Below are 21,401 nucleotides of genomic sequence, written 5' to 3'. Positions count from 1 at the left end.
TACTCAAACAGGCATAAAGCAAATAAAACAATCGCAAAAGTGTTAAAAAAAAAAAAAAAAAAAAAAAAAAAAGTCTACACGTCACACACCTACGCCCAACCGTAGGAGCCTTTCTGCTCAACAAATATCTCTCTACTCTATGAGACCAGCTGCTTTAAATGCCTGTGCTGATTTCACCTCGAGTGCCAGCAGCTGGTCGTCTTTATTCCATTGAGGGCCGGGTTGTGGGGGAGCTGTCCGTCAGTTTAACCCTATCTCATGCCTTGACTGCTTCCCACTAGCTTACATCCTCCACAATTTACTATCTTGTATTTATGTGTTTCCTACTGAACAATTTTGTGCATTGAATTTGGTAACATGTTCCTGACCCTAGGGTTTCATAACATCAGTCTTACTTCTTTCTCGTCATCAGCACAACTGCAGTGACATGGTGGCACAGCGAGTAGCACTGCTGCCTCTTACTGCCTTGGTAGTGTGAGAGGACATGGGTTTGATCCCTGCTCAGTCTGTGTGGAGTTTACATGTTCTCTCCAGGTGCTCTGGTTTCCTCCCAAAGACATGCTGTTCAGGTTCCCCATAGTGTGTGAGTGACAGAGGAAGTGTGTTCCACTGATGTATGGATGAGTGACCCATTGTAAGTAGTGTATCTAGCAGTGTAAGTCACTGTGGTGGGTACAGTGTGTGTGTGTGTTGAATGCTACCTAGAGTTCACTGGAAGTTGCTTTGGAGAAAAGCATCTGCTAAATAAATAAATGTAAATCATGCACAAGTTCATTCAAAGAGTGACCACTGAAACACTTTTTTTGGTACTCTCCTGCTATTCATAGCTACAGTGCAATGAACATGTAGTTGCCCACTTGCCAATTTCGTGTGTTACTTTGAATTTTTGACAATGGAAGTTTTCAGGTCTTCAACAAAAATCTTATATTCCATAAATTGCACCTTACTGAACAAAATAATACATTTCATTAACTTCATTTTTTTTTTATTGAACAATATTATCCAGCACTAACTTTAACTGTGTGGGAAAAGTAACTGTCCTCTATACTTCTAACACTTAATAAGTGGTTGATTCACATTTAGCTGTAATGAATGCAACCAAATACTTCCTATAACTTCACAAAACAATGAAAAAGTGGGTTTAATAATTTTTTGTAAGACTTAATTTATTCAGTCATCAACTACTTGCCTTATGCAGGATTGCTGTATTCCAGAGCTTTTCCTGGATAGGTAGAGCATGAGGTAAGGTACACCTTGGGTGGGACATTTTATCTTTTTTTTTAGCTGGAAACAACAATTTTACTTTAAACTGATTCACAAAAATCATCATTTACAGGTTTTTTTGTGTTCGCTGCCATCGACCCACTGCCTCTGTCACTTTTTCTTTACAAAGATTTTTTGAAAACGGAGAAATGAATGAAATATGATTTAAAAATAAATAAATGTTAAACTTATTTTTATTAAATAAATTAACTAAAAATGTTTGCATCTTCAGAAAAGTATTTGTCTTGAACATTAGTAACACAAGGGCCCAGTGTACACCGTTACAGTAATATCATAACCATACATAGCTGTCATACACTTTACAAGTATCTTACTTCTTTTCATGCTCTTTTTTTGTTACGCTTCTCTGCTTCAGATTTGAACCTGGTATTGTCCACTGTGCCTCCTGTTGCCTACATATAGAGTGTAGGACTGGACCTTTTCTGATTGTCTTATAATGATCACTGTTGCTATGTGTATATATGATTTTCAGGAAGCTGGATGATTAAATGTTTTTAACCTAGCGAAGCACGTGAAAACCGAGCTTCACCATCAGTGCCAGGGCTTTACAACTGGAAAAGCATCTTTTTCCCATTAGACTGATCAAAATGCTGTGTTAAAGCCCTTTATATGGGATCATTCACTGAAGTGCTCAAGTATTCTATGTGGAAAGCATTATATGTGGTGGCACACACTGATATCAACAGAACTGCAGTAATATTTAAGCATTCTACTAATTCCCCTTAACAGAGAGAGACAGACAGAAATAATCAGTTTTTCTCACTAGTAGAAATACAGCTATTTTTTTCCTGAATATCCTTACTCTTCCTTGCCTTTTTGCTATTACCTTCCATCTCCCTCATTAAATTTCTGTTCGATACTTTTGGTTTTCTCTTCTTCTTAATAAGAATGGTACTTTGCTGTGCTTTTTTTCAACGTTCAGTACGTACGAGGAAAAATGCAAGTGGAGTAGAGCAGCATTAGCAGAGCACTGTGCTTCAGTGGGTTAAGCTTCCTCTCTCAAGCTTTGTCAGGAGCAATCATTGTGACTGATGCCGCACTGAAGCTGGATCTACCCAGGGGGACTATGGCATGATAGCTGGAAGTCAGGGCTTTGACAGAAGCCTCAGGGGGATAATGTGTCTCCAAACTACACTCTACACTCAATGCTGATATTCGAGAGAAGTTCAAAAACCTGCAGGCCTTATCAGAACATCCTTTGTAATTTACATATTATATATTTCCCAGCACCTTTTATTCCATGCTGATAACAACATGCCTGTATAAACAGTTTCAGACAGGAAATTCTCTCAAGATTATGTATATTAGATCGTTTGCATTTATTATTTACATTACATAAATATCACTTCCAGGTTATTTATTTATATATTATTTAAATTCTCATCAGCCAGTATTAGTCTTATCCCCTTTTTCCATACTTCTGCTGAGCAGATTTGATGGCAGCAGTCTCAGAGGTCACCCTTTGAAAATTTTAATTGATTTAACTGGTTTTGAAATAATGTTTCTTATAATTCCCGAAACTAGCACACCGTAGTTAAACCTACATGCATGAAAAAAATCAAAATGTCGTGGATATTAACTCTAGCCCTTAAACAGCAGAAGAATGTCACCTGAACTTGCTGAGTTAACAGATGTAATCTGTCCGTCTTCTCAGACATGGATATTTTGACGCTGAAAATGTTTCAGTATCAGAATTATTTAATTTCCCGTGGTGCATGAAAAAGAGGCATTTTCATGTAGAAAGTCTGAGTTCTGTGTGTTTGTACCTGAAAACACGGAGGGAAACATGCACAACATGGAAAGACAGCGCTGAAGTACAAGCGAGAAGCATGTCTCATGTTTTTTTACGGTTTGTGCTCAGTGCTGAATTTAAACTCGTCACTGCCGTAGGGGCTATTTCACACCTTCGTTGTGTATCACCACCTATTTCGCTGTGGGGACACAGTGGTGTGTGTGTGTGGGGCAGTTAATCGATTACACTTGTGCTTAAGGGAGAAAAATGTTCCACCAAGATTGATGATAGATAATCCCAGCTGTGACAGAGAGAGAGAGAGAGAGAGAGTTTGAGATTTTGACAGATCACAGCACACGTGTGAGATTTTGACCATGTTTGTGCAAGTGTGGACATATGTTCCTAACCTTATAGGGTCATTTTTAAACATAATGCCTCCACGAGTATAGTGAACTGTGGAAAAAAAAATGGACATGAGTGTTTTTGTGTAGGCTGGTATTTGTGTGTATTGTATATGTTCTGTGACCCTCGGAAACGTCTGTATGATTTATGTATTTCACTTACCGCATCAATCCATCAACCTGTGCGATATCCACTACACAAGCCCTGGTGAACCCTAAGAAATCCAATATGTGTAAGGGGAATGGGTTTTTACTGCCCTCAGAGGGTTCTGCACATCCCGCTGATTTCATTGCTCTGTTCTTGTTGGTTTTTGCAGGCGAGAGTTATGTCTGTGCATCGGAGAACTACTACAAGAAGGTGGACTACACCAAAAATGTCAACCCCAACTGGTCGGTAAATGTCAAAGCCTCCGCAAGCCAGAAGAACCTGCAGTCGCTCGCTGGTGTCAAGACTACAAGCGAGTCCAAAGAGAGCAAGGATTTTGTTCGTCCCAAGCTGGTGACCGTGATGCGCAGCGGTGTGAAGCCCCGCAAGGCCGTGCGGGTGCTGCTTAACAAGAAGACGGCGCACTCCTTCGAGCAGGTGCTGACCGACATCACTGAGGCCATCAAGCTGGAGAGTGGTGTGGTGAAGCGCATCTACACACTGGATGGCAAGCAGGTAGCCCATTCTGTGAACCCATAACACATCTTCCATATTGCTGCCACTCTGGACCATTGTTCTTAAGAGTATCTTGCAATGAGTTCACAGTGTGCTACACTACTCATGAAGCCCTGCATACTCTAATTGTACTCTAATCTATTTCCTATAATTGTAGGATTATATGCGAGTTCAAATATGTAAGTAAGGAAAGATTCAAAGTCATTGGTTTTTGAATTAGACTGATGCTTATAATTTATAGTGTCTAGTAGAAGATATAACAAATATGTTAAGTTTAAATATTAAGTATATACATATATTGCTAGCTCTAATGAATTAACCCTTCATATCATTGTTTGAAAAAGTAAGTTATTGATCAGTGCTAATCAATAATTTTATTCACAGCTAAATGTGCAGTAATAATTACAGACCCTTTACAGTATTTCTCCATGAAAAGAAGCAAACAAGCAGATATTGACAGATTACTGGTCTGAGTGTAAATGTTCCTGGTTTGGGCTGATGTGTCACTGTCAGTCTGATTTATGAAAGCACTGGACATGGAGCAATAGTTGGGCACAACAGCAATAGTATAAGCTATAGTTCCAGCCAGTGTCCTGTACTGTTTCTCAAGCAGAAATGTAACAGATGCTGCAGATAAAGGTAAGTGTTAAAATCCAGATTTAATCTGGTGTTTCTGGAATCACAAATAAATTATATATTATCATGAATTGAAAGGCCAGTGAAAATGCTCCGTAAAGCATCATGAAGCCTACACATTTTCAAATTTTAACACATTTCCTCATTTCTAAACGGACAGTATCATGCTGTATGTATGCAAAACTGCCTATATATACAGTGTATGTAAATCAAAATACAAAGTTGCAATGAGGGCAAAGTGTATTATTACAACCCTTACATTCCTAATTATTCCAGATTTGTATGATGAAAATGTATGAAAATTATAAGGGAAACCACCCGCAAAACATAATTCACCTTAAGAGTACTTCCCACTGACAGAATGACAATGTAACTAGACCATGCAACATCTCTGCAAGAAGTTAACATTTGGTGTTACTAGAAGCCAAAAGACAGCCAGAAGACTTAGGCTAATATCAATTTCATAAATGTATGTAGTCAATTTATGGGTACTAAAAACCATCCATGAGACTAATGGACTTAGTATGTAAACAGTGCATTTACTTTGTAAGCGAAGCAATAACTTTAGATGAATGTTTATGTATTATGACATGACAACGCTGTTGCGGATTGGAAATCTTGAGAACTACAAGAAAAAACTTGTCAAAACTGTGTTTTCCCTTTTGTTTTAGCTAAATGACAATGGCAAATGAGACTTGATAGACCTGTTGGCAGCAGTTGTAGCTGGCACTGGTCAGTTGACGGCCATGAAACTTTTAGCCCGGCAGACTAAGGCAGTGCCTTAGAGCATCCATCATGACAGTGTGGTTACATGACCCAGCAGCTGCAGCTGTGTTCAGCGCTGCATAAAGCAAGCAGCTGTCAGTCAGTTGCTAGGGTGTGTTGCTTCCCCATCCAAACCAGCAGTTGTCTGTGTTTCATTACTGAATTAAAATTTCAGATTTGATAACTGTTTGTTGTTTGTAAGGCGTTTGTTCTAATGAACGTGCCCTTAATTTTGTTCCATTTATGACACTCGGCAGTCTTAAAGAGCTGCTTACGGTCCTTGCTGCCCAAGAATTTGCATAATTATTAATTTTTATGTATTACTACAATCTTGGGGATGCGGTGGCGCAGTGGGTTGGACCGCAGTCCTGCTCTTTGGTGGGTCTGGGGTTCGAGTCCCGCTTGGGGTGCCTTGCGACGGACTGGCGTCCCATCCTGGGTGTGTCCCCTTCCCCCTCCGGCCTTACGCCCTGTGTTGCCGGGTAGGCTCCGGTTTCCCGTGACCCCGTGAGGGACAAGCGGTTCTGAAAATGTGTGTGTGTGTGTGTACTACAATCTTTTCTCCAAGATGGGTGGCATGGCAATGCAGCAAGTAGCACTGTTGTCTCACAGCTTGTGGGTGGCGCGAGAGTACGTGGGTTCAGTCTATGTGGAGTTTACATGTTCTCCCCATGCTTGTGTGGGTTTCCTTCCACAGTCCAAAGCAATGCTTTCAAGTGAATTGGTGACTCTAAAGAAATTGCCTATAGCGTGTGCGTTTGAGAGAGTTCACTGTACCGATGTGTGGCTCATTATAAAGTAGTGTATCTAACATTGTCAGTTACCTTGGGTGAAAAGGTGTTGGCTTAATACTACTCCATAGTGTTCATTGGAAGATGATTTGGAGAACAGCATCTGCTAAATGGATAAATGAAATGTAAGATGACACTATCACTCGATGGGGTTTAAATGGGTCAAATACTGTAAATTCCATTTAATAAACATTGTAGTAAAATATGGAATTTAAGTTATTATTCTTGTGTGGTACTGACCTTATGAATCATATTAAGAAATTCATACAACATATTGCGGCACACAGCGCTCTGGGTTCGGAGTGGGTGAAGAAGGACACACAGGCAGCATTCATTGTGAACGTTTATTGAATCACTAGCACACAGGGAAATAATGCTCTCGGTCCAAGGATCACTTTTCCTCAAGGTCCTTTACTTCAAGGCAGCCTTCCCAGCCTGCTCAGTGCCCTGCATGCTTTGTCCCCTTACCACTGGCAAACACAGTCACCCCATTATATTCTTCATAAGTCCCTCCAGTGGTTGCGCACTTTATTCACATATTTCCCATAATTTCCCAGAAAAAAAACTATTTACAATAAACAGATTTCCCGCTCCGACTCGCGGTAACCTGGGTCGTTACAATATTTTGATGGTCCGCATGACAACATCAGTCAAGCTACTATATAAAAGTGAAGCCTAAAGATTTCATAAGAAGCTTTCTGAAGTTATGCCTTAAATTTGATATTTTTTTCTGTTTCTTGGAGGACATGGGTCCTTGAGCTTATTTTCTGCAGCTGTGTGTTTGCAACACTGATGGTCTTCCAGTCGTATATAGGGCAATGCTGTCCCATTTCGTTGCTCTACTTTTGAAAAGTCTCACTGTGCTGGCTATCTGTGCACTTTAGGTAAGGACCAGACTTGAAAGAGATCTTTTGTTTTGGTGTGGGTGGTCTACATGTTAAGTACCTTGACCAGATGGATAAAATATTTCAAAGGAAAAGAACTGTTTATGACTACAGTATTTAATGATTATTGTTGTATTACATAACTACCTGCATGATTGTTTAAAACTTTATTTCTTTACATAAGAGCACCCAACAAAAAGAAAACTGAATTCAGAAACCAAGTGCAATATATGTGGCAGCTGCAAAATGTTCACTTTTATAGATATACAGGATGTAAAATTGTAAATATTGTATTATCAAAAAAAAAATTGTTTTAATGAGGAGTCAGGGAATGAATTGCTTTCAGAACTTCAGTCCGTCTCAAAAATGTGTCATAGAAGTCTTGAACTTTGTGTAGTAGGATGTTGAACCATTATTAAAGACAGAAAGGATCCAGTTCACTCAAGAATGAAGAATCAGAAAACAGACTCTAACAGGTACTGTAATCTATAATCTGTTTTATGTAGGTGTTTGCTATGAAATAGTACACAAGGCTCACTTGATAGATGAGAATCCTCCAAATTATACTGATGGAGTAAGGAGAGATGATGTCATCTCTAGTTGGTGACAAAGACACACATCTTGCCAACACAAAGAGAATAACATGAGCAAATATGGCTGTTAAAAAAATCTAACGTTAATATTCTTGCTTTGAAGAGACTTTTACACAGAGTGACATGGATTACAGTGTGCTGTGCTTAAAATTATTTATCCATTTATACAGCTGGGTAATTTAGGGTAAGTATCTTGGTCAAGGGTAATACAGCCCGAGATGGGAATTGAACCTGCGACCTTGGGGTCCATAGATAGTAGCTCTAACCAGTACGCTTCCAGCTGTCCCTCATATTTCATTTAAGGATGATGAAAATGACACTATCAGCAACGTTATACAGAAGCTTGAAAATCTTGATCTTGAAAACCCTTTCTTTAGACTTCACAAATCTGAAAGAACAGTGCAAACCATCGAAGCAAATTGGATATTTTTGTGTACGCAAATATAAAAATGAAAAAGAAGTGCTTTCATAGTAGGATCGTTGGTCTTTATTCAGTATTTATTTACTTTGGCATATGACCAATTCTGACATATTTGCCATATATTCCTTTCCTCCATTCCTGGTATGGTAAACAAAATGCAGCAGTAAACTGCATGTGCAACACTCTATTCATGCCCATGGGATCTGTCTTTCAAATTCTGCAGTTAAGTTGTGAAAAAGGTTTCAGGTCACGACCCCAAACTACCGTGCACGTTGACTCTGAATTGGTTATGTTTATTAAAGACTGCAACATGTGCTTGTTGGGGGAGGGATGAATAAGAGTCAGGCAGGTCAGCAACATGGCTGCATAGTAATTGTAAGTCGGATATGCTGTTGTATTAAAACAAAATTGAACCAGTCGCAGAGCTGTTACTGGGCCTCGTGCAGCTCAGATCAAGTAATGTCCAACAGATGTAGGATATTACCAGTGCGAAAGGGTTACCGAGATCAAATTTCCACAAAGGAAATGAAACAAGCAACATTGTTGCCCTCCTACCCTTTGGTTGCAACCCTTGGTTTCCCTCATTCGACTCAGGCCTTTCTTGTGCAAGTGAGGGGAATATTCGGTACGAGCACAAGATGATCTCCTGAGGTGGTTGGACATACACATGTTCTTTTATTATGGATGAATGGCATGTAATCCTGTGCCTGCTAAACCGTGATAAAATCGGAGATAATCGGTGTATACATTACTGGGCAGGTCGATGCTAAGGCGAGTGGTCCTTTGATGAATGGGCTGGTTCTGCTGCTTTGCAGCTAAGGGGAAAAACGCACCGGGTCTCACGTGTCCTTCCTCGGTCCCCTCATGGCTGCATGTGCCCTTTCTGCACAACGAGGCAGAGTCCTGAGGAGGACTGCCAGCGGAATAGATGAGCAACAAAAGAAAAGAAAGGTGGCTTTTTCCTTCAGTATGGCCATGTGTTGAGGGTTCAGCCAAGGTTCAAAGGACCCAGACTGTCTCTTTTTAATTGTCTGGCTTCCTGCTCCAGCTCCGTTGCCTGCAGCACACAACAATACCAGCATTATTATTATTATTATTATTATTATTATTATTATTATTATTATATTACAACCCCAATTCCGAAAAAGGGTGAGAAAGTATGGATAATGCTAATAAAAACAAAAAGGGGTGATTTGTAAATTTAATGCTGGATTATTCACTGATGCATCTGTTGACAAATTGGTGAGCTCTGACCTATCCTTGCTCTTGAAGGACTAGGACTTTTTTGGAGGCTCCTTATATACTGTAACACAATTGCCTCATCTGCTTAACATCACCTGTTATTTCAATTTGTCATGTTGTTATTAGTCCTAAACTACCCCGGTCCCAACTTTTTTGGAACATGTTGCAGACATCAGTTTCAGAACAAATGTAAATCTTCAAAGAACAATGCAGCTGATTAGGTAAAACATGAAAATGCCAAAATACTGTTTTGGTTTGATTGCAAGTCAAAGTACATTTACACACACACACACACACACACACATTAGCTGAAGCAGCTTGTCCCAAGTGGAGACACGGCAAGCCGGAGCCTAACCCGACAACACAGGGTGTAAGGTTGGAAGGGGAGAGGACACACCCAGGATGGCTAACCAGTCCATTGCAAGGCACCCCAAGCAGGACTTGAACCCCAGACCCACCAGAGAACAGGACCTAGCCAAGCCTGCTTCACCACCACACCCCCAGTAAATTTACAAATCACTCTTTTTTGTTTTTATTAGCATTTTCCATATTGTCCCAACTTTTTTGGAATTGGGAATGTATTATTGCACTACTATTTTTGTTTACATCCAAATCTCACACACACTGTCTGAAACCACTTGTCCCAAGCAGGCTCGTGGCGAGCCGGAGCCTAACCCAGCAACACAGGGCGTAGGGCCGAAGGGGGAGGGGACACACCCAGGACAGGACATCAGTCCATCGCAAGGCACCCCAAGTGGTACTCGAACCCCAGACCCACCAGAGAGCGGAACCTGGCCAAGGCTGCTGTGCCACCACACCCCCTACATCCAAATCTCATATCATTTTATTTTCTATGATTTAAAAAAAAATTGTTTTTAAAAGAAAATTCAGCACCTCATTTTTGTAATGCAAAAAAAACACATCACCTAAGGGGCATAAAGTGGTACTGTTTCATACAGGGTAATATTTTAATGGTGAAATTCAGGTTAAATATGCGTTTTAGGCATTACATGTTTTTTTTTTGGGGGGGGGGGAGCAGGTATCATAGTGGTTAGCTAAATAAAAATTCTAAAACAAATGTTATGCTTTGGACTGCTTTTGTACTGCCAGTTATTACGGTGTAATGTTTGTGATGGCAGTGTGGGTCTTAATGTACTGCCTAACACTCCCTGATTCTGCACCACTCTTATGCCTATTCTGCTCTGACAGCTGGTGTGACTGGTTGCTAGGAGACTGCATCCACAGCACAAAGAGACTGCAATGGACCGGTCTGGTAGTTGCCATATCCTGGTGTGTGTGTGTGTTTCTGTGTCTGTGTATATATGCTTGTCTTCTTGATAGGTGTGTATATGTTTCTAAGGTACTACATTGTTTTCAGTAGTCTTTTAATATTGTAGAGAGTAATGGTTAGGCCATTGCCGTAGAAGCTGAAGGTTACCGGTCCAAATCTCCCTCTTGCGTTAATATCTTTCTATTTATTTATTTACTGATGCTTTTCTCCAGGACGATTTGCAGTCTTAAGCTACTTACAATAATTAACACATTTATATAGCTGGGTAATTTTACTGGACCAATTCAGGGTAAGTATGTTACCTTGCTCAAGAGTAGTACAGCAGGAGGTGGGATTCAAACCTGGGTCCATGGAGTGTAAGGTAGCAGCTCTAACCATTACATTAACTGGTGTTCGTTGATCGAGGTATATAATCTGAATTATTTCAGTAACAATATGTCGAATAAACAGGTACTTAATTGTGAGGTGCTCATTGTTTTACAAACCAAGCATTGTTTGTCATTGTGAGCAAAGGTGTAAACTAACTAAAAGCTAATAATATGAGGGTAAGCCAAGAATGAGGGGCAGCTGGTAGTGTAGTGGTTAGAGCTGCTGCCTTTGGATCCAAAGGTTGTAGGTTTCATTCCTACCTCTGCCTGTAGTACCCTTGAGTAAGGTTCTTGCCCTAAATTGCTCTAGTAAAAATTACCCAACTCTGTAAATGGTTAAATAAGTGTAAGTGCCTTCACTTTGGAGAAAAGTGTCAGCTAAATGAGTAAATGTATCTTCAGTGATTTTCATAAAACATATTTTTGACTTAACCCCATAATAAGGGCTGTGATTTTTAGTAAGAAGATTAATTTCCAACATATGTCCGACAATACTGGTCCAACTGAATAAATTGTTTATTACTTATAATGTCTCAGTGTGCATTATATCCCTTTGTGCCCAGTTCGTTTATCCTCCTTGTGTTTGCAGGAAATTAGCTCAGATACTTGCTGTTGGTTCCTCAGTGAAGTGGCTTTTTCTTTTTAACCCCTTGTGTACTTAGAGAAAGGGAAAGAAATGGTTTAATTCCCAGGCCATTTTAAATCAGACCATTTCTTTTGTGTCACCTTGAATACCCTACTGGGCAAACAAGAAAACTGGAAAAAATCTCTACAGCAGCCATTTCGTGTCTTTATTCCTTGCTTTATGATAGACAGCAGCACATGAAAGGAGCCAGTATTCAGGATTTCTCTCACTGTCAGGGTGCGAAAAAGGTCACCGTTAACTGCTAGAAGGAGTACTGGTGGACACAATAACATGTCTTAGGTGTGCTGGCCAGTAGCTTAACTGATTGTAAGTTATCTGTCAGCAGCCTCATTTATCAGTATTTTCTGTTTTTTTAAAAACATACCGTACACTTCATCCCTTTATTTTTCGCTTCTGAACCTCCTATCCCGGACTGTTATGTTACCAAATGCTTTGTAGTGACTAATGCTGTATCAGTCAACATACAGTGTATATGTAAATCTGAAAAGGCCTGTCTTATATACAGAAAATGTACAAAGCAAATTAGAAATGGGTCAGTTCAATAACAAGACAAAATACTTAAATTTTTTAATAAAATGAAGATGTCTAGGGATTTTTGAAAATGTTTCACCCATCATTTGAGCAGTTTGCAGAGGCCTCACCCAGCATGTAGAGACATGGGTTGCCATGGCAATGAGATCTGCAACAGAGTTGGTTTCCTTCATGGCTGTGCCATTGATTGTGGACTGTCTTGCATTATTTCCAGCATCCAGAGGTGTCGTTAATTAGGTCCACTCCTCAATAGGGGTTCTCTAGGCAAAGGTAGCAGACAGACTTTGCTCCCACCTTCAGTTAAGAGTGGTGTTTGCTGAATGGCCATGATAGGTGTCCTCTTCCTGCAGTTAAGCCTCCTACCGTGGAAGGAGGTGAAGACAAAGCTGATATATATTTGTTTTTGCTCTATCCTATGCTCTAATATGCAAATCACCCAATTATTTAGTTTTATTTAGTTTAATGACAATACAGGAGGTAGATGTAATGCAAATGAGTTTTAGAGAAAATAGTCATGTGCATTTAAGGGTCTAATTTAATGGAAAATCTCTGTCTTGTCCAAATGCCCTCTCACCCTGTTCGTGTCTGTCAGCAATTGTTCACTGTGCATACAGATCTCATTTTTCATTGTAGGCCGTGCTTTCAAAAAAATGGACTTTTTAAGTCCTTGTTACCCGTTATGCCTCCAAAGGAGGGTGAAACTGACATCAGTAAGACCTACAATTAAGTGCAATTAGAAGTGTCTGATGAAGATAATAAGAGACTGTAGGAAAGCTCCTCGGTTTATAAATGGACAAAGGGATGCCTATCTCTTCAATACTGAAATAAAAGTTCATTTTATTTATTAAGACTAGAAGAAAAGTTTATGATGCATATGTGTACACTGCTTCACAAGAATGCCGATAAAGATGTAACAGAAAAAACATTAAAGGATAACAATCAATAAATGACAAATGAATTTTTTTTTTCAAATACAAAATGAAAGTTCTACAAGAATCTATCATTTAGGGAATTTTCTACTTTTCCTTATCTCAGGTAACCAAGCCTAATACATACAGTTAATCTGAAGTGTGGCTGAGTTCACTGTTAGAAGGGTTTTTTTTGTTGGCATTTGTATTCAGGAATTCAGCCTGGTGCATAAAAGAGAGTCGGGATGTGTGTTCATGTGTTGTGTCCCTCTCACGCTGTCCCACACTGTGTACGAAAACATCCAGTCCTACCCTTGAACAGCGTGCTATTGTGGCTCTGCTATTCTTATTAAATATGAGCCTGATGACACAATTCAGAGAATAACATGCTATGTCCATTGAATATTTTCACATTTTTTGGGTAATTAAATACTATATAATATTCATTTAGATAAACTATAATAATATGATCCACTATAAAAGTTTGCAAGCCAGGTGCATATCAAGGAATGAGGCAAAATCTCCAGGGCTCAATGGTAAAAAGAAAATATACATGAGATGACTATTATCAGATAATTTTTTTTTTATAATTGTCTGCTCTTCAGCTAACCCTTTGGCACTCAGTACAGTATATTTCTAATGGCTAATCTTCATATACTGTACATTACCCATAAATCATCACCTGATGATCTCAGACCTCTGATGTCAAATGGACATCTTCCGTAGTTGTGTGTTATAATACCTATTAATATCTAAATACTATATATATTAAATGAAGAAGTCTTGCTTGAATACATGTAAAATCAGCATTTCATACATATTTTTAGGTTGAAAGTTTTACTCTGAAAATATTTTTACCTCACCATCTTCTTTGTTCTTATTTCCCTCTCCTTTACTACATTTTCTGTTGCTTAGCCAAGTGGATAAATATGTGTCAAATGTAAATCCAACATTTTGTTGGTAATAATAAAGTAACATGAGAAAAGACGATCCTTCCACTTACTGGAAATACAGGATAAGGTAATGATTTATATGTGGCAGAAAGAGGTATGAGGGAGCATGGAGTGGGCTTACAACAAAACAAGCAGTAGAAAAAATACTTGAAAAAGCCCAAAAAAAGAGAAGCTTTTTCTGCTAAGTGTCCCTGCTGTTATACACATATACACAGTGCAGTGATCTCCTCTACTAAAGTCCTTTTGGATGCGCCTGACCTTCATCACTTAATGAGGTGTAGCCATTAATCCCAGAGGTGCCTGTGTCCCACGCTCCTGTGTGCCACACTACATTATCACATTAAAATGCTAAAATAATTCTAAATTCTAAAACAATATGTAGAAGTAAACATTTTGAGGGAGATTTCAGCAGCGGATCCAAATTCAATAAAATTAAATGAACTATCTCACGTAGCAGTTTTGCCATAATACAGGGTCCATCATGTTCACTTTTTTATTTATTCCGTAACACTTCACAACAGGAGGATGCATCATCTACTAAACTTACAAGTAGCATGAATTTCATTATATAGGATTTTTGCCCAGTCTCCAATCTGAAATGTGTTAGCAGTGGACATGAGCCTTTCTGGGAGGAAGACTGTATCCGTAGTTAGACAATGAGTCAGATTAATGTTAGACATCCGTCTCCTTGAAGATATGAGCCCAGATCCATCTACATTGTCCATCTAACAGCTGTGAACTATGGTGTCTGTGTTACTCACAGCAGCCTCTTAGATTGGCCTTTAGGGCTTTTAAAAAGTGAGCCTCAGCTGGCCTTGCTGACACCCCAGGGTGGTCTGAATTAGGTTGTAAGGTGGATGTGAATTAAATCCCTACCATTGACTTATGGCTCTGAAGGGAAATGATTATAAATAAGAGTCAGTGGCATTAATCTGCAATTTGAGTTAGTATTGGAAATATATGACTGTTGCTCTTAAAAAACGTTGTCTTCTTATTAAACTTTCATATTGTTAGGTTTTTATGATAAATCTGCAGATGACTTGATTCCTGAAGAAACTTTCTTTTTGATTCCACTCAAGGTCTATAGAAATCCCAATGCTATCCATATTTTAATGCCCAGTTTTGATGATTTTGGGGGGGGAAAAAAAAAAAAGATTTCACTAGACAAGCTGAAACATTCAGTTTAAATTACTGAAAGCACATGAGTTACTGTGTATCATGTGAATGGCCATTTAAGCACTCAAGTAATGTATTAATTGGGCAATGAAGTGTTGCCTTGAAATAATGTGATAGTGCGTTCTAAAGTCTTTTTATCTGATTCCGCATTGTTCTTACTGATGCAGAAGGCTAAGTCTATTATCGGTAGGGTTTAAAATACATAAGAAGGCCAGGGTAGGGAGTATAACCATGGAAACAAAGAGATGTCAGCTGAGAGGGAGATCTGTGCATGCTGTCCTTGGTCATGACCCCCTCCCCCAAAGTACTGCATCCCTTACAGCTGTAGAAATTTCATATTGTGCTTTTTGTCATGTTATTTTTTACATTCTAGATCTGACACCCAGACTAAAACTACGGACTAAAAATGATAACAAAGGATATGACCCGTTATTTTCTGTACTTATTTCTATACTTGCTACTCTTTACAACTGGCATTTTTTTGGTTTGAGAATAAAGTGCTATCTTTGTGTTTTATGTGGAAAATCCAAAAATATTGCAATATAATCCTGCACAGTACAACCAAGTCTGACAAGGAACTGTCAAGCAAGGAAAGTGCTTGTACTGAACTGAGAATAAACCACAAAAGACATGAAAAGGCATTGCTTACAATACTAACCCAATCCAAGGAATTCATAAAGTAAACAGGCACAAAATAACAAATGTAGTGAAGTGCGCATAGCCTCATGTGCAGGTGTCCTCTTCCCAGTCTGTGTTGTTTTTACTGGTATTTGTGACTTTCAGGTGTCTTGTCTGGTTGCCTGTAATCCCTGAGTCAATATGCCGCAGCCTTGAGCCTCCCCTTGTGTGTTAGTCATTGTGTTGCATTTGAACTCCTCTGAATTCACTAATGCAGTTTACCCCTTGAATGGCCCATCCTTTTCAGTGGCATTTCCGCTGCTGACCACATGAACAGCAATACTACCAGCTGGAGAGACAAATGAGCTTGCTTGAATGGATAGATCTCAATAACATCAAGGTTCAAGAATTGCTTTCAAAGTCAAATGTGTCTCATAAACCATAATGCACCGTAGGCAACAGAAAAGTGCATTCATTATATTAACTATACATAGCCATTGTAACACATCGCTGAAAAAAATGCAGTGTCTGCTAGCATGGAGGGTGGTCGACATACTGTAGTTTGAATTTTCAAATATTAATGAATTAGAATGGAAAAGACAGAAATGACATATTATGTGGCTTCTGCATTTTCCAAGATGATGACTTTAAATCCTTTTAATCCTTTCTTTCATGGCTGTAGCTCATCTTTCAGCTTGCCAAAAAGACACTTTTTTTGCATCCTCCTACTTTAATCAAAGCAGTAGGAGCACTGAAATATCATGACAGCCTGGTTCCTGTATCAACAAAAGGGAGATTAGAGCCTGAAAGGACAGATAAGGACATTTGGTTTTTTTCTTGTAAGTTATATGAAAGCAGGAGTATGGACCAGCGATTAGAGAACTTTGTTCATAAAACAGGGTTTATGTCTTCGGTTTTAGCCTGGGATTCAGTTTTGGTGCCCTTGGGCAAGGTGCAACGCAAATAAAAATAACAGTCACTGGTTGCTGACTGGCAGCGAATGTGAATAAATGAGTAATTGTATTAGTAAATGCAACAGTGCTTCTAGGAATTAAAGAAAAATTGACAAGTGTTCTATGAATAAAATAGCATGTAAATTGTAAATATGCTATAATTAATATTATTATATCCTTATTGTAATTTGTTACTGTAAGATAAGATTTTTTGTCTATGTTTGCATTTCAGCTGAGAAATCGAGTCTGTGGGCCTTCAGAGCAGATGACTGTCAGTGTTTTATGTGAAAGTCAATGTAAGACACAAGACAAAAAAATTGCACTAACCAGGACCTAAGGTATATAATTCCGGCAAAGAGGGATAAAGCCCATGAAAAGTAAGGAGAAGTGAAACTTAGACCAAAGATAAGACCTTTCAGAGAAAAGGAAGAATGAGTGTAGAGACACGTCTGTAGTTCAAAAAACAGCAAAGGATGGAAGCTGTAAGGCTTAAAAAGCGACACTGTGAGATAAATGCAAGCAGAAGAAGGAGCAGGAATAAACAGGAGTTTAGAGCTGGAAGGAGGTCATGCTGACAGGAATCCTCTCAAGTATAAGAGAAATTTCTCTGACATGGAAAATGTCCAGAAATGGAAAGTAGCATATGTGAGATATCAGTAAAGTGTACCTCTCACTAGGAAGAGGGGAAAAAATATAGAATTTTTTTCTTTCTGGATAATTGCAGCACATATGTAAGCTGCCTCTTTGAGCAAAGCTCTGCAATCTAATTTCTGTACAAAGCTTAAATTCTGTGTGCAGGTAAATTGAAACAATTGACACCCACTTACTGTGGAAATGGGTCTGGTGGTTTCACTAAAAAAAAGAACTACATGCTTGCAAACAGCTTCTTTGGAAAGTGTGAGGTTTTCTTATATTTCCAAGTTGGGATTCCATGGTTTTCTGTGATTACTGGACAGTCCAGTATACTGAACTGATGCCTTTTTCAGCTCAGGGTCCACTTAAAGATTCATTATGGAGTCAGCAAAAAAAAGTGGAAAGGTTAATACTAGGGGGTTTCCTTGTGTATGGACTTGATAATCTATGAAAAGGAATTATTTTCTATGCTTGTGAAGGCTGACCGTAATCTTGCCGGTCACAGATTCTGCCTACGTATGAAAGCCACACGCACACTGTCCTAAACCGCTTGTCCCAAGCGGGGTCACGGCAAACCGGAGCCTAACCCGGCAACACACCCAGGACAGGATGCCAGTCCATCACAAGGCACCCCAAGTGTGACTGGAACCCCAGACCCACCCGACAGCAGGACCCGGCCAAACCCGCTGCGCCACCGCACCCCCATTACACGTGAAAGCAATAAAGGCAAAAGGGGAAAATTACTAAACGTGACTTTCTCTGCACAGCTTTCTAAAACTGTGAGGTAAAATGTGAGCAGTAGTTCAGATGAACACCTTACTGCCTCTTCGTGTCTACCAAACATTTTAAATTTGGCACCAATTATAGTCTTGAAAGCAGGTGTTGACAATGGGTGAGGTTCGCCTCGTAGGTTATTGATGCTGTGAGCTCTTGACTTTAAAGCAGAGCGCATATGAGCATAGGGATCAATGTGTGCACTTAATTTATTTAGCTGATGTCTTTGTCCTGTGTCACTTTCACGGATAGGTTAATACAAGGCAAAACAGTGCTTACAAGGTCACTAAATAACAACGAGCCATTGACGGTCTTTGTGACAGCCTACCTTGTCTTTCAACTAATGTCAAATAAACCAAGGAATAAATTATCATTTAACAATTAAAACTACCTCTCAGAGTCTAACAGTTAAAATGGTGTGAGAAATGGTTTACGTTCCATCCATCTTGTGCTACTGTAAGAACTGAACTAAGTAATGCAAGATTTTTTTTTTCCCTCCTATATAGACTGAGTACTATAATTAAGACAAGTTTGATACCCACTATGGTCAGTATTGCAGAAAGGACATAAAATTTGGAACTACCAATGACAGGCATGTTAATAGTGCACTGTATAAATATTTATTTATATAAATCACACACACACACACATTTTCAGAACCGCTTGTCCCATACGGGGTCACGGGGAACCGGAGCCTACCCGGCAACACAGGGCGTAAGGCCGGAGGGGGAGGGGACACACCCAGGACGGGACGCCAGTCCGTCACAAGGCACCCCAAGCGGGACCCGAACCCCAGACCCACCGGAGAGCAGGACTGCGGTCCAACCCACTGCGCCACCGCACCCCCTTCTTTATATAAATCAATAAAACTGAAATATTATTTAAATTTATTGGATTATATTAAACCCTTGTTGCTAAAGGTCTGCTCATAAAAGTGTTTCATCCATTATAAATAACTACTTGTCCAGTGCAGGGTGGTGGTTCTCTGGAGCCCATCCTGGAGGCATAGTATGTGAGACAAGGTACACACTGGATGGGATGCCAGTCCATTATAGAATAATCACACACACTCATTCACTCACAGTGTTATGCATGTTAAGATAAACAGTTGATTCAATAATAAGAAAAGAGATTATTTTGAGAACGGAATCTCGTAGAGTAGTTATACGCAGTGAATTACACATCAGACAAGAATAGAAGTATGTGCGTTGTCGGAACACAGTAAATGCAAGAATCTTCATTTGTAATGACGGTGCCCATTATTCCACATTATTTTATTTCTTTTTTTTTAACTGATAGTGTAACAACACAACATACACTAAGGGTAATTTAGAGGAACCAATTCACCTGAAATGCATGTCTTTGGACTGTGTGAGGAAACCTTTGCGAACTTTAGAGAGACTGAGCTGGAACTCACATCTGTAGGAGCTGTGAGAGACCAGCGCTACCACCTGTGCCACTCTGCTTCCCCTAAAAGAAGGTCTAAGTAAAACTGAGAAGTAACAGGTTAATGGTTGAGCTGTTGACCCCTGGAGCAGTATAATGATCCCATGAAGCTTCAGTAAATTCTTCAGTAGCCAGCTGTGTAACAAGTGTTAGAAGTGTAAGCTGGGTAAATTGCTTTGGATATCGACTTGTCTGAGCAAATTAATTCTAATGTAATTCTAAGCCCTATGTGGTGTGCTGAAATATGATTTTGGACAGCAGCCTTTAATAACCTCAGAATTAATCATGAAGAAGCCATTATGGGTTATTAATTCAGAAATGCAATGCATCAGGATGAATGAGAAAACTGCCCTGCTAAACTGTGAACAACTTCTTTAAGAGTTGAATAATTCTTTATGTCTCTTGTTACAGCTTTCCTTAGTTGTTTCAATATGTGTATATAAGGGTTTTTCACTGAGAATGTGTTGCTCTCCTTTATGATCCTCCTACCACTGTAGACATGGTATCAGGAACAGCTGTATACAGTTGCTAGGAAACCAGTCGTGTCACGAGACTGCAGGTTTTGAAATGACTGGCGAGGCACTGTGATTATGTCCTTGGAACCATTAAGCCTATTCTAAAATGGTTCTTTATATAGCTTTAGGTTTTTAAAAATAAAAGAAAAAACTTTTGAATCATTTTGGAAAGGAGCTTCAGCTATGCCAAAAAAAATTACCAAAGAAGAACATCAGAAGATGGAGGGTTTACAATATACTGTAGGTATTGGATATTTATCACTCAATCATAAGGTGTTTAGTAAAACATATTTCACTACTTAGACAAACCATGATCCTTACCATGCTTATCATGTACTTTCAATATATGGCCTATATTAAAACAATGAAACGCTCCACACAAAGACTAACTTAAGATAAGTTGTTGAAATGTTGGACAAGTGTCACTCTTACTGAAATGCTAATGGAATTGCGGTCATTTTTAACTGTACCATTTTTATTTTTACATGTAGGGCACTTCATGATCATTACCTGTGTACCTACATTCATAAATTTTAACTGTGCACATGTCACCAGATTTATTGATGTTCATTGTGCATGGGTTTGGGCTTCAAAGTGTACGATTTTGAAATCCTTGCAGCCCTTTTGAGGCAAATGTATAATCGCAATTTAACTGTAACTGAGTGTCAAACCAGCATCAAAGCATGAAAAATTAAAAATGTACATAGAAATATGTTGCTGAAATTCTTTTGCTTGAGTACACTGTGGGGGTTTGCATATTTAACTATACTGCTACATGGCCTCACTATTCCATGCCCTTGGATTATATATCCAGAGCAGCTACATAAAATCTGAGACAGAGAAGATGTGTACGGTGTCACAGTAAACCTAGAGGCTCAGAAATCTGCACGCTTTTTTCGAACCCTACTAGCCGCAATGTTCAATTTTAAAGTGGAGTATTGCATTACCTTTGCATTTATTCCTTTCTCCAATGCTCTTTTCAAGGGGTACAGTCGTTGTCATGGTAAGGTGCAACGTGTTCAAATTACAACAAAACAAATAAACATTGGAATTGTATTATGGTAATCAATAGAGGTACAGTTTTGCAAGGATGAAATGGTCCCATTGTCAAGAAACAGTTCTGCATCAAGCTGACAAAACTGTATAAAACAGACTCACTCATGGTGGTGCTGAGAGGGT

At 39.2% G+C, this 21,401-nt stretch overlaps 1 protein-coding gene across 1 annotated transcript in view; it reads left to right on the top strand.

Annotated features, from left to right (window-relative positions):
* Positions 1 to 21,401, top strand: part of LOC108934176 (neuronal migration protein doublecortin-like) — a 55,602-nt gene that overhangs the window by 12,758 nt on the left and 21,443 nt on the right. The window contains exon 3 of the mRNA XM_029250761.1: positions 3,735 to 4,078. Coding sequence (XP_029106594.1) covers positions 3,735 to 4,078 — 344 coding nt within the window. The remainder of the gene's footprint in view (positions 1 to 3,734; positions 4,079 to 21,401) is intronic.

The sequence above is a fragment of the Scleropages formosus genome, chromosome 4 (genome assembly GCF_900964775.1).
Source record: "Scleropages formosus chromosome 4, fSclFor1.1, whole genome shotgun sequence".
Classification (NCBI taxonomy): domain Eukaryota; kingdom Metazoa; phylum Chordata; class Actinopteri; order Osteoglossiformes; family Osteoglossidae; genus Scleropages; species Scleropages formosus.
This window is presented reverse-complemented; position numbering and strand designations above follow the sequence as displayed.